The sequence below is a fragment of the Mastigoproctus giganteus genome, chromosome 11, assembly GCF_048544385.1.
Source record: "Mastigoproctus giganteus isolate SK-2022 chromosome 11, ASM4854438v1, whole genome shotgun sequence".
Classification (NCBI taxonomy): Eukaryota; Metazoa; Arthropoda; class Arachnida; order Uropygi; family Thelyphonidae; genus Mastigoproctus; species Mastigoproctus giganteus.
In genome coordinates this window covers 138404083-138422007 of record NC_143585.1, presented here as the reverse complement: position 1 = coordinate 138422007, position 17925 = coordinate 138404083, and the positions used below count along the sequence as shown (strand labels likewise).

The 17925-nt window shown below is 37.3% G+C and overlaps 1 protein-coding gene across 1 annotated transcript in view; it reads left to right on the top strand.

The window, feature by feature from the left end:
• LOC150078468 (solute carrier family 35 member E1 homolog) overlaps positions 1-17925 on the top strand; it is a 77834-nt gene that overhangs the window by 48140 nt on the left and 11769 nt on the right. The window contains exons 4-5 of the mRNA XM_090384578.1: positions 13965-14090; positions 16833-17078. Of these exons, the coding sequence (XP_090240704.1) occupies positions 13965-14090; positions 16833-17078 (372 nt within the window). The remainder of the gene's footprint in view (positions 1-13964; positions 14091-16832; positions 17079-17925) is intronic.

Genomic DNA, 17925 nt, shown 5'->3' with positions numbered 1-17925 from the left:
CTTTGTTGTTGGATGGTAATGCTGCAGGGGATTTTAAATTAAAACCCCTTTTAGTTTTACCATTCGGAAAATTCAAGGGCTCTTAAAGGTTTAGCTAAATCAAACCTACCCATTGTGTCCAAAGATTGCTAAGGCAACACTTTACAGAAGAACGGGTCATCAGCTGTTGTTTCCAGACATCTTGGCCACCCCGATCACCGGACCTCACCCCATGCGACTTCTGGTTGTGGGGTTTTAGAAGAACCAGGTGTATCGGGAAGGATATCAAACTCTGGCAGATCTGAAGGACAGCATTAGATGTCATGTGCTGGCTATTCCAGTTGGCACGTTACGTTCTGCTGTAGGAAATGCTGTTTTTTGAATGGAAACTCCATTTTGACCAAATGGAGTTTCTAGCGTGAATGACAGTGGATATCACTTGGCCATAAAACATCCTTTGGAGTGATGAAGCCCACTTCTGCTTTGAACAATTGTAGTGCTGTTCAAGTGATTTGTGCTACAGCACCGTATAGTGACAAATTTTGTAACTAATTTTTTTTTTCCCAATAAATGGCGAGCGCATTCTTTATTGTATCTGTTGTCAAAATTTCTCTTCAGTACAAGCCTTAAAATTTGCTCCAGAGCCCTCTACATAGGGATACTTTAATTTTAACAACCCTGTACTTTCCATCCATTTGAAGCAGAAAACATTCTCCAAAACTCACACCATAATTGATTACAATACTTTTCGTGCAATAAAGGATTACAGTACAACTGTTTGATTTTACCGCAAAGTAAAATTGAACTTTTCAGATAAATAGAACACTAGCTGTTACTGTCTTCAGCTCAGTTTCCAGAGGGATTCTAGTCATTATTCTGTACATACGGTGTTAGACATATGGACAGTTTACTGTATTCGAACATCGTATCACAATCAGTGCAACACAGTTACATTTTCAGAGTTATGGCGGATAAGAATGAAAAAGCAACAAAGACTGGAAAGGTAAGAAAAACATTGAGTTTAAAAATTAAATTAGACATTTTGAAGAGAGTCGATTCTGGTCAACGACAAGTGGATGTGTGCAATAATTTAGGACTGGCAGATTCAACTGTAAGAACAATTATAGAAAATAAAGAATCAATTTTAGCAGCTGGGAAAACAGCTGTTACCCTGCAGGCAACTAAATTGACTAGGGCTAGGCCGGCTGTTATGATTGAAATGGAGAAACTTCTAAATCATTTTATTGAAGATAATATTCAGTGCAGAATTCTGTTAAGTTCAATTATTATTAAAGAAAAAGTGAAGAGCCTATATAAAGATTTGAAGAAAGCTCACCCCAAAAAAAATGTGGAATCATTTAACGCTAGTAAGAGCTGGTTTGATAGATTTAAATAGCGCTATAACCTACACAATATAACAATACAGGGAAAAGCTGCAAGTGCAGATCAAGAAGGAGCCGAAACTTTCAAAAAAAGAACTTGTTAAAATTATTGAAGAGGGGTGTTATGCTGCTCAATGAGTTTTTAACATAGATGAAACAGGTCTTGTTTGGAAACGAATGCCTAAAAGAAGTTTCATATTGAAAGAAGAAAAAACATGCCAGGCTTCAAAGCGTTTTTTCATTGGTATGCTGAGTTCTTCTGTCCCGCAGTGGAAAGATATTGTGCAAAAAATAACCTTGATTACAAAGCAATTCTGATCATTAGCATTAGCATTAGTAGAGGCATTTGATGCAAGAAAACAAGCTTATGCAGCATCAGCTAAAAAAAAAAATAAAGTAAAATAAATAAATAAAAAATAACCACTTCCACTTCACCCCTCTGTTCGTTCGAAATACCTGTCCAGCTGAGCCTTAAACTTATTTAGGCTATCAACTTCCACGACAAGGGATGGAAGTCTGTTCCACCTGCCAACCACCCGCTGGCTAAAGGAAAATTTCCGCACATCTCTCCTACATCTGTCTTTCCTCAATTTGAACTTATGCCCTCTCAGGTGATTATTCTGAGCAAGAGGAAGAATCCCATCAGCATTGAGCATGCTCAAACCATTCAAGGCTTTGTACACCTCTATCAGATCACCTCACTGGTGCCTAGTCTCCAGACACTGTAATTCGCAAAACTTAAGCCTTTCTTCGTAAGAGCACCCCCTTTGTTCCATTCACTAATCTTGTTGCTCTTCTCTGTACTCGTTCCAGCAGCTCTACATCCTTCTTGAAATGAGGCCTCCAGGCCTGTATACAGTACTCTAGGTGTGGCCTGACCATTGCCTTATACAAGGGAATAATCACCTCCTTATCCCTGCTAGAAAAATTCCTATATATCATTGACGATACACCATGAGCTACTCTTGCAGCCCATCTGCACTGCTCAGAGAACTTCATATCTGCCTGCACAACCACCCCCAGGTCCCTTTCATTCTCTACCACTGTCAGTGTAGTACCACAGAGTTGATACATTGCTCTGGGGTTGCTGTTTCCCATATGTAGTACTTTACATTTGTCAATGTTAAACTTCATTTGCCACCTCTCAGCCCATCTGCTCAACCTTTCCAGATCCTGTTGCAGCAGCATAGTGTCAGTAGTGTCCTTGACAACCCTGCCAACCTTCGTATCGTCTGCAAACTTGGACATTAAGCTTGATATACCATCATCAATATCATTTATAAATACAGAGAACAATAAAGGACCCAATACTGAACCCTGAGGGACTCCACTAATAACATTAGTCCACAATGAGCAGTGTCCATTGATTACCACTCTCTGTTCTCCCCCTCAACCACCCCTTTATCCATAGCAGCAATTTGCCTCCAATGCCACACTGCTCCAATTTGTGCAGCAGTCTTCCATGTGCAACAGTATCAAAAGCCTTTCTAAGATCCAAGTATATAATATCAAAGTTATTCCCTGCATCCAGTTCTTTTGTGACTGCATCATAGTATCCAATCAAATTGGTCAGGCAAGACTTCCCCTTAACAAAACCATGCTGTGTCCGAGCTATAACTGAAGTCTTGTCTAGATGATTCTGCAGTGCTTCTTTAACCAGTGCCTCCATTAATTTTCCGGGAACAGAAGTTAAACTCACAGGTCTATAATTACTTGTGTCAGCCTTTGATCCTCCCTTGTGAATTGGGGTCACATTTGCACATCTCCAGTCCATGGGCACCTCCCCTGAGTCCAAGGAAGCTCTCATCATGAACAACACACCAGGACACCCAAGCAAAGAGAGCTTAGAAGACTTGAACAATCATATAAAAGTTTTTTACATGCCTCTGAACACTACATCTCTGATCCAATCAATGGACCAAGGTGTAATTGCCACATTTAAAGCGTACTACATAAGGAAGACCTTTTCCCACGCTATTAAAGCTATCAACATTGAAAATGTACCGAGCCAAAAAGGGTTTTGGAAATCGTATAACATTAAAACCGCCATCTACAACATTTCAAGTGCCTGGGATGAAGTGACTCAGAAAACTATGAATGGAGTGTAGAGGAAAGTTTGGAAGAATTGCAAAAAACATTATCAGGAACCTAATGATTCTGTTGAAAATGTTAAAACGCAAATTGTTGAGCTTGGAAAAGAAGCAGGATTAGACGAAATTGATGATGATGACATACAAGAGATGATGACAATGACAGGGATGGCCTCTCTAATGAAGAACTAATGGAAATGATAAAAGAACAAGAACTTGCTATTGAGAGAGAAGATGATCAAGATACTACTGATGAGGAACCAATGAAGTTGCTGACTGCAAAAGGACTTAGTGAAGATTTTGAACACATCGAAAAAAATGTGTGATTATTTCCGGGAGAATGACCCTGACATGGAACGAAGTGCCAAGGTAATAAGAAATTTTAAGAAAGAAATGAATCCCTACATGACGTTGTACAACGAGAGGAAGAGGGCCAAAGCACAACCCAAAATCTACACATTTTTCAGTCCGAAAATATGAAAACTCAAGCGCACAGGGTCATCAGATTAATAAATTCATGGTTTTAGTTAGTTAATTACCACATAATTATATACATATGTAATGTAGAATATTTTATATGTACAAAAATTTGAATATTAAATATTTTTAACTGACATTTGTGTGTATTTTCACTACTATTTATTATTGATTAGAAAATATCCTATGGAATAGACCACAGCTCACAAATACATATGTTACCTTATGGGAATATGGCACTCACTTAGCACTGATTCACTTAGCACTTTGTTTTTCAGGAACAAATTATCAGCATTAAGTGGGGTCACCTGTACCTAAATAATATGTATATAGCTGGATGATATAGTTAACAATGGAAAAAGTAAATAATAGCATAGGTTATGGAAATAAATCTTAAAGTACAAAACATGTATAAGAAGAATGTAGTATAAATATATACATTTAAATGACTGAATATTAAATTAAATACAATGGTCAGTGTATTGAATGCCAGTGATAAGAGAAATAAAGAAAAATATGAAAAAATAAGAGAATAGTAAAAGTAAAAGAAGGTAAAAATCAAAATATGAAATATACATTTCAAATGATAATAATAATTAAATAAACAAATAGATTAACAATAATTTGAAATATGTCACTTATATGGGGGGAGTCATTATTGGACAAGATACAAGTAGCATATTTGTGGCATTTTTGAACCTCCACAATGAAATGAAAAGTGTTCAAATAATTGCATATTCACTAGCAAATTCCTGTATTATGCTGTGAATTAGAAATAACACTGGTTAGAAGGTAGTCCCGATGCTATATAAATATCTGTAATAATTATTATATTAATTTGGATAAGTTGATTAGATGTAAGTACCAAAATACACTGCTTGACAAAATTATTAGAACAAATGTTTTTCATGAATATTTTATTGTGAACAGTGTCGCCAAAGACAAATATTTGATATTATAGGCAACCTGGTATGCAAATTATCATGCCTATTAAAACACAGGTTGTGACCATATCACTTCATTCTCGTTTTTTGGCTTGCTCAATGTGATAGCCACATCTCCAGTACTCAGGATAGTGGGCCATTAGATGACCTGAAGCCGGGCAATCGCAGGCAGAGGTGGCATGTTGGTTTAATGTGTCATGCAGTGTTGTCTTGGCACTATGGAAGCAGTTTCAGGAAACAGACCCATTACAAGAAGAGCTGGCCAGGGTCGCCTGAGGGGTATGTCAACCAGAACAGACCACTGTCTGGCTCTAACAGCTGATGGAATCCTACGATGTCCTGTCATCAGCTGTCTCTTGAGGTTGCTGCGAACACAGATGAAGACCTTTTCAACCGGACTGTATTAAGAATGCTCAATTCAAGTAGACTGTACACAAGGAAGCCAGTGGTTTGTATCCCACTAACCCCAATGTTTTGGGGGTTAGTGGGATACAAACTGGTACTATGAACATGTGATGTGATTTGGAGCCCTGACAGATGGGGTCAGTTCTGTTCTCTGATGAGTCCTGTTTTAGCGTACGGACTAGACATTATTTCATCTGAAGACATCCAACATCAGAGAAAGGGACACTTACAGTGGAGACAGTGTTCTTGTGTGGGGTGGAATAATAATAATAATCGGTAGCACCCCGCTTCATGTTTTTGATAGAGGTACTGCGCTGAGGTACCGAGAACAGGAGGGAGTTATGATGAGAGCCTTTTCTATCAATTCGGCTCTGGAGAGATTGTGCAAGGCTCAAGGGGTAGAATTTTTCTGTCTGGTCTGTGCTTGTTAACAGGAGAGACTGCTTCTACAGGAATGGGATATACTTAAATAGAAAGGATGCAAGAATATTTGCTGAGGCTATCGAGGCAGAGTTAGATGGGTCAGAAAAACTGCTAGCTTGGGGGATACACGGACTAATAGATTAACAGTAGCCGCTGGCAGAGGTAAAAGTGAAGTGATCCTTGCACTACTTCTATTGAAATTCAATTGAGCAGCAGCCTCGAAAGCAAGACAATGGGAATTTCCAGGACTGCTGGGAGTCATAGTGGAACAAGTAAATACATTGGCTGTGTTAGAGTAGAAATTTAAGAGTAGTAAATTAACTAAGAGTAGAAACATGTGCATGTATACTTGCATGTACACCAATGCTAGGAGTATATTAATAAATTCAATGAGCTTGAAGTGCTAGTCAAGACAACAAAGGCAGATATTGTTGGGATATCAGAGACATGGTGTCACACAGACATAAGCAGTGCAGAACTGGAATTTGGGGAGTACAATGTGTACAGAAAGGATAGACAGGACAGAAAGGGAGGAGGGGTTAGGCTGTTAGTTAAGAAACACATAAAATCTAAGGAAGTCCATCCAAACATAAAATCAAAAGTAGGAGACCGGCAGAATTACTTAACAAGTACAGGTCACTGATGAAAAAAAGCCGTGAATTAGGGTTGAATTTGAAAGTGTCTGAAATTCTGCCCAGACATGATAGGAGGGAGTATATGATGAGAGCCTTGTTGATCAATGCGGCGCTGGAAAGATTGTGCAAGGCTCAAGGGATAGAATTTTTTTCAGCCTGGACTGTACTTGTTAACAGGAGAGACTGCTTCTACAGGGATGGGATACACTTAAATAGAAAGGGTGCAAGAATATTTGCTGATGCTATTGAGGCAGTGTTGGGTGGGTCGGAAAACTGAAAGCTTGGGGGGATACAAGGACTAATAGTTTAACAGTAGCCGTAGGCAGAGGTGAAGGTGATTCTTGCACAACTTCTATTAGAATAAGTAGTGACCTGGAGCGAGGGGTGTTGGGGGTTTCAGGGACGGGTGGCAGTCATCGTGAAACAGGTGGGTATATGGGATGTGTTAGAGTAACTAAGAATAAGAATAGGTGCATGTATACTTGCATGTATACCAATGCTAGAAGTATAGTAAATAAATTTGATGAATTTGAACTGTTTGTCAAGACATCAAAGGCGGATATTGTTGGGATATCAGAGACATGGTGTCACACTGATATAAGGAATGCCGAACTGGAATTTGGGGAGTACAATGTGTACAGAAAGGATAGACAGGATAGGAAAGGAGGAGATGTTATGCTGTTAATTAAGAAAAACATAAAATCAAAAGAAGTGCATCCAGTTGATATAGATGAACAGTGCACTGTTGAGTCAGTTTGGTGTGACATAAGCACTGCAAAAGCAAAAATAAGAGTAGGAGTGTGTTATAGGCCTAATGACTCGAATGAGTACAGTGAACAATTGTACAGAGAAATAGAGTGGGCTAGTAAATCGGAATGTCTTATAATGAGGGATTCTAACTTCCCAGATATTGACTGGAACTTGTGGGTTGGGCACTCACACACTAGTCATTCTTTTGTGGATTTATTGGATGATTGTTTTCTGCAGCAGCATGTTCGAGAGGCAACCAGAGAAAGTAATACTCTTGATCTGGTTATCAGCAGTGATCATTCATGTATTAGGAATTTGCAGATAAAAGAACCACTAGGTGGCAGTGATCACAGTGTACTGACGTGGGATTTACTTAAAGATTTAGTTACCATCAGGGGTAAAGGAAAGGGTTTTTGCTTCCGTGACGGCGAGTACAGTGGTCTCCGACAGTTTTTAAATTCTGTACAGTGGGATCAACTGATGATGTTACCAACAGTAAATTCTAAGTGGAAAGCATTCAAGGAATTAATCGTTTATGCTACTAAAAGTTTCATACCTATTAAGAAATATTGTTCAAGATTTAGGCCTAAATGGTTGTCAAATGAACTAATGAGACTCGTAACAGAGAAGAAAAATGCATGGGATGCATATAAATTATCAAGCGACTCAGAAGCTTATGGCAGATATAAGTTAATCTGTAATCAGGTCACAAAGGAGGTTCGGCAGGCGAAGGCAGATTACGAGAAATCCTTTGCAAAAGATGCTAAGAAAAACAGCAAGGATTTCTTTACTTATATAAACTCTAAAAGGAAGGGGATGAATCTGATTGGTCCACTTGACATCGCTGGTTCGACTGTTGATGATCCTGCTCAGATAGCAAACAAACTGAATGACTATTTTGCATCTACATTCACACGTGAGGAATTATTAAAGTTTAAAATGGCAGAAGGTTATCAAATTGTAGCAGGATACTTAAATGATTTTGTAATAACTGAGAGCAAAGTGGAAGAGAAACTGTTGAAGTTAAACGTAAGAAAAGTACCTGGGGCGGATGGGATCTATCCAGTTATATTAAAGGAGGCGGCAAAGCAACTAAGCAAACCCTTAGCCATAATTATGAGAGCATCCTTGGACTCAGGGGAGGTTCCCACGGACTGGAGATGTGCAAATGTATCCCCAATTCACAAAGGGGATCGAAGGGTGACACGAGTAATTACAGACCAGTTAGTTTAACTTCTGTTCCGGGTAAAATAATGGAGTCGCTGGTTAAAGATGCATTGCAGGATCATCTAGACAAGACTGCAGCAATAATTCGGACACAGCATGGGTTTGTTAAGGGAAAGTCTTGTCTGACAAATTTGATAGGATATTATGATGTGGTTACAAAAGAACTGGATGCAAAAAATAATTTTGATATCATATATTTGGATTTCAGGAAAGCTTTTGACACTGTTGCGCATGGAAGACTATTGTACAAATTGGAGCAGAATGGTATTAAAGGTAAGTTGCTACAAGGGATAAAAGGATGGTTAAGTGGGAGAAGACAGAGGGTGGTAATCAATGGGTGCTGCTCTTCGTGGACTAATGCTATTAGTGGTGTCCCACAGGGTTCGGTGTTAGGTCCACTGTTGTTTTGTATATTTATCAATGATATTCATGAAGGAATATCAGGCTTAATGTCAAAGTTTGCAGATGATACAAAGGTTGACAGGGTTGTTAATGACAGTAATGGCAGTGTGCTACTGCAACAGGATCTAGATAATTTGGGCAGATGGGCTAAGAAGTGGCAACTGAAGTTTAACCTTGACAAATGCAAAGTACTGCATATGAGTAGAAGTAACCCCAGAGAAACGTACCAACTGTGTGGTACTACACTTAAGGTGGTAGAAAATGAAAAAGACCTGGGAGTAATTGTGCAGGCTGATATGAAGTTTTCTGAGCAATGCAGACAGGCTGCCAGGGCAGGTCATGGGGTTTTGTCAATGATATATAGGAATTTTGCTAGCAGGGAAAAGGAGGTGATTATCCCTCTGTATAAGCCAATGGTCAGGCCATGCCTTGAGTACTCTGTACAGGTCTGGAGGCCTCATTTTAGGAAGGATGTAGATTTACTTGAGCGTGTACAGAGAAGGGCAACAAGATTGGTGAGGGGAATGAAGGGATCCTCTTATCAAGAGAGGCTTAAGTTCTGCAAATTGCAGTGGCTGGAGACTAGGCACCTGTGTGGTGATCTGATTGAGGTGTATAAGGCCTTGAATGGGTTCAGCACGCTGAATTCTGATAGATGTGCAGAAATTTGCCTTTAGCCAGCGGGTGGTTAATTGCTGGAACAAAACTTCCATCTGTCATGGAAGTTGATAGGTTGAATAAATTTAAGGAGGAACTGGACAGGCATTTGGAGGGAATGGTGTGATTTTTTTTTTTTTTTTTTTGGCTGATGCTGCATAAGCTCATACATTTGCTTTCTTGCATCACATGCCACTACTACTAATTGATATTGGTGGACAATGCAATGCTGAGTCTGTTTGGTGTGACATAAGCACTGGGAAAGCAAAATTGAGAGTAGGTGTGTGTTATAGGTGAATGTTAAAAGTATTGCTAACCTTATGCTGTCTGTCCTCATGGATAACAATGCACTTTTTAAACATTTTCATAGGTCCAACTTGATGACCTGAGCATCAGAATCCTCAACTAAAGTTTGGCTGTCTTGAAAACGTGAATCCCATTGAGAAGTTTGTTCTACTCACAACATCATTACCATATACTTATTTGTAAGTCTCCAAATCTGTTTTCCCAAGTTTATGACAAAATTTGATGCAAATTGGCTGTTCCTTAAAGTCTGCCATCTTACTAAGCTATAATGTAGAACTGGTGATTTAAAGTCAAAGACACACTTAAACACCAATTGCACAAAAGCATAATGTCCTATTGGCACAAAACTTACCACACTAGCTCACAATCAGTTAGTTGAGCAGTATCTAATGGCACTCTATCTACTAAATGTGGTTTGCAGAGCCAGTATTGAAACTTTTGGCTTGCACATAATATATACGTAAAAATAAAATGAATGACAATAATAACAAAAAAAAAAAAAAAAAATGAAACTAGTGGAAGGTACCACTTTCTGATGAGAGGGCAAATAACTCAGAAATGGCTATCTGGGTGTGGTACCCACTGAGAATAATTGACAACAGTCTTCTCTACCGGGGGTAGCATTACTTATTCGAGGTATAATGAGATAAGCAATTCATGAAGGAATTCACAGTATGAGATTTCATGTAATGATGCCACTGCACAACTTCTGTTGGTTTAATGAGTATAGAAATCATGCTATTGTACTAACTTATGTGACATTAAACTCTTCTTGCAGTCAAATGCTTTTTAACCATGTTAAAATAGACTAATTATGTGATTCCTGACTGAGATGAGAACTATCCAGTTGACTTTTGAATTTCCCCAAGCTGTCAGCCTCCTCTGGAAGTAACTTATTCCAATAATCAACAACACAATGGCTAAAAGAAAGCTTCCTACAATCTAAACTCCTTCCCCCATAATTTGAATTTATGGCACCTAGTTTTGGAATCGTTTATAACAATGAAAATTTCACATTGTTAACATCTCATCACAAGCCACTATTCACTGCACATTACCCATATTTCCACATTCACATTTCCCATCTAGTTTAAAGTGGCTCAGATATTTGATGGAAGCAGCAACATGTGCCTTCTGATCAATTTTCAGCATCTTTGAAAACCACAATGTACACACTTTTTTGAACAGTGAGTGTCCATCAGTAATTGCCTCTCTTGCTTCAGTGTGGAACAGCAGCACCACAAAGCATCCCACTACTCAAAATTTTTTTTGTGGTGGGAATTCTTTGTGGTGCTCTTTCATACTAACACAACCTTTTTCTGGCAAGATAAATGCGAGTGTCAAATGGGTTGATTCTTGTCAGTTTTCTGGCACCTTGTGCAACAGTTAATGCTCAGTATTAAAGTACCTTGCTTCTTAATAATGTGCATGCTACAGTTTTGAGAAAAGGCTTGGTAAACTGCCAAACATCAGCAATCTTTGCCTGGAAAATCATGAACTACCATCCTTACAGTCTGGACTTAATTCATAATAATTATCACCTATTTGAGCCAATGAAGGAGCACCTGGGAGGCCAGAAATTTTTGAGAGATGAAGAACTTGAGCAGAAAGTCCTGAGATGGCTATTCAATTGGCCTATTTTTAGTCATGCCAAGCAGGACTGTTGTCCCTCTACACCAGTGGTTCCCAGCCTTTTTTTAACTTACGAACCCCTTTCAACGTAATATTTTTTATCACGAACCCCTTTCAACAATATTTTAATGCGAACCACTAAGCCTATATTCTCTGAAATCATATAATATTTCTGAATTTTTATTATAAAATATTTCCAGTATTACATTTTTATAAGCAACATTACATAATAATAAAAATTATTATTAAGTATTATTTATACTGTACTTCGTAAAGTAGTTATTAATCAGTCCAAACAGGTTTCGAACAGGTTAAGAGTAGAAAACTTGCTTCTTGTCCAAATGGTAGCTGAGCATTCTGGTCTCTTGCCAAATCTATTGGCCGCAATTTTTGCCCATCTTCGTTCTCACATCTGACAAAACCAGATGGTTCTGTTGCCACATTAGCCAAAGATAAAGCTGACTTGCTAGCATCCTATTTTTCTTCCAACTCATGTATTGATGATCTTGGTAAATCACTTCAAACCATTCCCAGTACACTTACTCCATTCAATGCCTCCTGTGGTCTTCGGTCAAGAGGATGTCAGAAGGATTTTGATGAATCTGATGCTAAGAAAGCTCCAGGTCCTCATGGTATTTCTCCGCTTGTTCTCAAAACCTGTGATTCTGAACTTACTCCTGTTTTATGTCATCTTTTTTCACTTTCTTATTCCAGAGGTGTTTTTCCTTCTGCTTGGAAATTTGCTCATATCCAGCCAGTTCCTAAAAAGGGTGACAAATTCCTTCTATCCAATTATCATCCCATTGCGATTACTTCTACTCTTTCCAAAATAATGGAGAAATCAATTAACCACCAACTCTTAAACTACAGATTACTGACAATATCTTATTGTTACCTATCTATGGACAAATTCAATGGAAAAGTTCGGTGAAAATCAAGCCATTGCTCTTTTCATTTCAAAGGCTTCTGATCATGCTTAGCATAAAAGTCTTCTAAATAAACTGCCATCCTGTAGTTTGCTAGCTGTTCTTTGTAATTGGATATCCAGTTTTCTTTCTGACCGCTCACTGCGGGTGATGCTAGACAGCTCTGTCTTCTAACTTTTCCACTAATGCTCGTGTTCCCCAAGGTTCAGTTCTTTCTCCCACTCTTTTCCTATTGTATATTAATGAATTCTATCTTCTATATTAAGGAAATTCTATCCATAGTTTTGCTGACGATAGCACATTGCATTCCACCTTCCAGTTTGAGAAACCTTGTCTTGCTCAAACAGCTTCAACTTCTTGAGTATCCACTGCGAAATCCTTAAATGCTAACCTTCAGGTAATTCTCCAGTGGGGAAAAGATAACTTAATTTCAATCCTTCTAAAACTCAGTCCTGTCTTATATATCACAAAAAGGATTCTTCTGCTCCTTTGCTTATCTTTAACGATGCTCCGATTTCTAGGCAAGACCTTGGGGATTACCTTGACTTCTAATCTCTCTTGGCATAAAGCACATTACAAATATTGCTTCCTCTGCATCTAAAACACTTGGTTTTCTCTTTTGCTCTCTGTGTTACTTTTCTTCCAAACAGCTGTTCATTCTGTACAAATTTCAAATCCGCCCTACAATGAAATATTGTTTCCACATCTGGGGTGGTGCCCCAAAAACCTCTCTCAGGCTTCTAGATTCCATTCAAAAGAAGGCAGTTAGGTTAATTAATGTCTCGTCTCTAACAGAGTCTCTCCATTCTCTGTCTCCATAGACTTTCTGTTTCTGTTGCATGCCTTTTCTATAGATACTTGCATGGGCACTGTTCTTCTGAATTGGCTTCTATAATTCCCGCTCTCTCTCTCCCTTTCTAAATAGTCCGAACATGTGCCGCCAACATCCATTTACTGTCCAACTTCAAACTCACAGAACCAACTCTTCATCTTCTTCGTTTATTCACTCAACTGCCGTTTTCTGGAACAACTTCATCCATATGTATTTCCTGAAAATTACAATCTATAGAAGTTCAAGTCCAGTGTCAACAAGTATCTTCTTTCATCTTTTTAACCTTCAACCCATGCATGGTACTAAGTACCACAGGTTCTAAAAAAAAAAAAGTACCTATACTGGTAAGATAGTAAACTAATTATAAGGAATTGTGGGTTTCTTTCTTTGGCAATTCTTTACTTTTATTTAATTTTATTTTACTTTATTTTTTATTATTAGTTACATTTTGTAGTTTAGAATAATATATCTATGTAAATCTAAGCAGATGCCATTACAGAATTTTTAGTGTGAACCCACTGGAACACTTTTGCAAACCAGCGGTTGAGAACCGCTGCTCTGCACTGACACCTTTCTGCCATTAATATGGCAGAAAAGTGTCAGTGTAGAGGGACAATGTCTTGAAAAAAAAAAAGAGTAGTGAGTTTAGTGATTTTGGAAATTCTGGTATCTTCTGTATTTTGTAATAAAAGTCCTGGTCAGTCTTGAACCACAGTTGTTAGTATGATTATGTATTTTTTAATATAAAATTTTAATTTTTCTGGTAACTTTATTTCATATTTATCATAGATTTTTCATACTGATCGTAGATTTAATGAATTAAAAAGCAGAATGAGATGATTTTAAAATTTATTTATTTATATTTTATTTATTTATTATTATTTTGTTCTTTTGTAGGTTTTGGGTGAGACTGGAATTCATCATTTAAAACTTTTGCATGTTTTAGCAAGACTTGCTTTATTCTTTTTCATTCCAGTTTGGGTCATGATTGACCTCAGGGTTATAATTACTGATGAATCTTTGGTAAGTTATATAACTTTGTGCATTTGCTCTATTTTTTTTTTCTCTCCTCTCTCTGTTTCTGAGCAATGTTCCTTAAAAGTATCAACAAAAAGTAACAGAATTTGTATAATCATGTTTTTTTTTTTTTTTTTTTTTTCTTATCAGCACACTCACTGCATTTTAACTAAATTCATTTTTCTTAATACAAGAATTTGTTTATTTTGACTGAAAGTTGCTCAGATCACTGAAACCCAAACTTTCTTTTTCTGAAGTGTTAAGAGAAGTGAAAATAAAAACTGAGTTACAAAACTGGGGAGAGGTAGGCACAACAAAGTTAGGGTTGAATAAGCACTTAGCAGGAATCAAATTTTCTGTAGTGTTCAACAGTGTCACATATTCAAATTTTAGCAAAAATTTTATCACCTACCTCCACATTCAAATTGAATAGTTCTAATGGTCTGAAGATGCCTGGTCAGCGTGAAGAGAAAAAGCCCAAACCCTCCAGCACATGACAGTAAGACGAAACAAATGGCCCTCAGTCCCCAGCAGCTTTCACTCCCCCTCTTACAGCAGCGAGAGGATCAGAGTGGAAGCAGAGGGTGCTAAGAATCTCTGGGTACTACCAGGCTGCCATGCACGGAAACTGAACTTGGCCTGTTACAACGTAAGATCGCTCATCGGTGAAGACAGAATATTAGAGCTGGAAAAGGAATTAGAAAATGTGAATTCAAATATCATCAGTTTGGCTGAAACAAGAAGAAGAAATGAATCACTTATAAGTTTATCAAGTGGAAATCTGCTGTACACCAATGGAAAACAGTGAAAGGAGTGAAGATGGAGTTGGTTTTCTGATCCATAAAGATATAAAAAACAACATTTTGGAATTCAAAAGTACATCATCACCAAGGGTGTCGAGACTACTACTCAGAATTTCTAAGAGGTATAAGCTAAAGGTTATAATGATTTATGCACCAACATCGAGCCATGATGATGAAGAGGTTGAAGAAATGTACATCGAAATTGAGAATCTTCTAGATGAACAGAAAACTCACTACACTATCATTATGGGGGACTTCAATGCTAAGGTTGGAAAGAGACAAAACAGTGCAGAAAGGGGAACTATAGGAAATTTTGTAATTGGTGAAAGAAATGAAAGGCTTGTCGAATTTGCAGAATCTCGAGGAATGTCAGTAATGAACACTTTTTTTCAAGAAAAGGGTGAACAGAAAGTGGACATGGAAGAGCCCAAATGGATTAACAACTAATGAAATTGACTTCATCCTCACTAACAGAAGATATATCGTGACATGTCTCTTCCTCCCAATTTTAATAACCCTACAGTAACTTCATCTTCCCCTGGGGCTTTGTTATTCTTCATTTTCTTCAACACATGACACATGATGTTACTGTCCTGAACAAGGTAAATGTTGGAAGTGATCACAGAATGGTAAGATGCACACTTAATATAGATGTAAGAAAAGAAAGGAAAAAAAAACTGACTCGAGTAAATAATACAAAGGTCTTTGAGATAACAGAAGAGGAGAAAGAGCAGTATGTACTGGAACTTAAGAACAAGTTTGAGCTTCTGCAGACTGCTCAGGACCAAGATATCGACAAGGAATATTACAACTTTCTGAAAGTGCCCAAGAAACCTATAGGTAAAAAGAAATCCAAAGAAGAAAAAATTAGTCAAGAAACACTTGTCATGATGAACTGAAGACGACAAATGAAGAGTAAGAAAAACACTGACAAGGAGAAAATTGAGTATACTGAGTTATGCAAAGCCATTAGAAAGAGACTCAGAGAAAACATAAGAAAATTTAACAAAGAAAAGTAGAACAAGCATTAAACGAAAACAAAGGATTTAAATTAGCAGCCATGAGCAGTAATACAGAAAGACAAATGATACTGAAACTGTAGAATAGTGATGGTGTACTTATAAATAGCAGAGAAGGTATAATTCAAATAGCAGAAGACCACTATAAAGAGTTATACAAGGAGCGAGGGAATGATGCCAGCAGTGGGGAAGATGGATTGCAAATTAGTAACATACAACATACGTAATATCCTTCTTGATGAGGTAGAACATGCGTTGAAGAAAATGAAGAATCAGAAAGCCCCGGGGGAAGATGAAGTTACTGTAGAGTTATTAAAATTGGGAGGAAAAGACATGACACAAAAACTTGCAAAACTCTTCACAAAATGCATTAGAAAAAGTGTGATGCCTAAGAAGTGGAATAATGCAATCATAGTTTTGCTGCATAAGAAAGGAGATAAATCAGAAATTGGAAATTATAGACCAATTAGCTTGTTATTCCACATCTACAAGTTGTTCACAAGGGTCATTACTAACAGATTAGAAAGAATACTTGATGAGAATCAACCAAAAGAACAAGCTGGCTTTAGGACAGGATTCTCAACTATGGATCACCTTCACGTAATGTCACAGCTAATGGAGAAAGCAAATGAATATAAAACACCATTATGCCTGGCATTTGTGGATTATGAAAAGGCAATAAAAATTCATTGGAGGTTCAATTGTTGCATATTGTTAGATAATAGGTGCTTTTTTGCATTCATGAACATGTCTAAAAAATGCTTTGCAGTGCAACTGGTGATACTGATAGTTGACTAGAAATTAATTTCATCCTGATTTTACTTGAATTATGCAGGTTGGCATTTATATATATTTTTAACTTTTAAGTAAAATAATGAGGATCTGATGTAATTTTATTTGTATAATTTTTTTTTTTTTTTCTTCAGCTTCAGAATACTGACAAGTTTGTTGTCATCTTCCTATTAACTGTTGATGGTGCCTGCAACTTTGTTCAGAATATAGTTGCCTTCAGTATATTATCAATGGTATCTCCTTTAACGTACTCAGTTTGTAGTGCTACAAAACGAATATCAGTAGTTACAATATCATTGTTATTACTTCGTAATCCTGTTACAGTATTCAACTTTTTTGGTATGATGTTGGCTATATTAGGTGTTCTTGGATATAATAAGGTGAGTTTTTTTTTTTTTTACTGAATTTTTAATTACCTTTTAATGTGATTTCACTCGTAAAGAGAATAATTAATGATATTATATCTCTTAAGATAATTAAGGTTTGCCATAATCATACATTAGCTTTTGCTTGCCCAAAGAGATTTTATCATACTCTTTAGAATTGCTTGGCTTTTAACTCTTCCCCCCCCTCCCCCAACTATCATCTTTCTTTTACCACTAGTCACTGAACCCCTTACATACTCAACATCAAAACTCAGACAGGTGGCTCTGGGAAAAATGAAATTCATCATCCTCTGTTTTATGATAGTACCATGTTTCAGTGATTCCTACAATATCAGTGATAGGTGAGTTGATCAGAAGCTCAAGTTCATTTGTTTTATTTATACATGTAGGAAAATTTATTTACACATTTTACCTGTCTGTATAGTAATGCCAGGAGTGCTGGCATTACTATACAGACAGGTAAAATGTATTTTTATCAAGTCTTTTTACTACTCTAATACACCCCTTATAGTTATTTACCCAAGTAAGTTTTTTATAGTTATTTATACATTACAGAAAAAGGCTTGGGTGAAGTCTTTTTCTCTAGCAGTTATGTATAACTGCTAGAGATTGGGGGTAATTCAAGTTTTTCCATGTGTATAAAATTACAAAGTATCCACAATTAATGTTGAGAAGGATGCAAGTGTAACTTTGGTCAATATCCTTAACCTGATAGTAGCCACACTTACAATTGTTGTACATGTAGTCCAACTGGGTCAGAGAGATCCGAGAAGGAGACCCAAAAGGAAACACAATAGCTTACTGTCATTTATGAAAATTTCTCAAATTTTTTCCTTTCCTT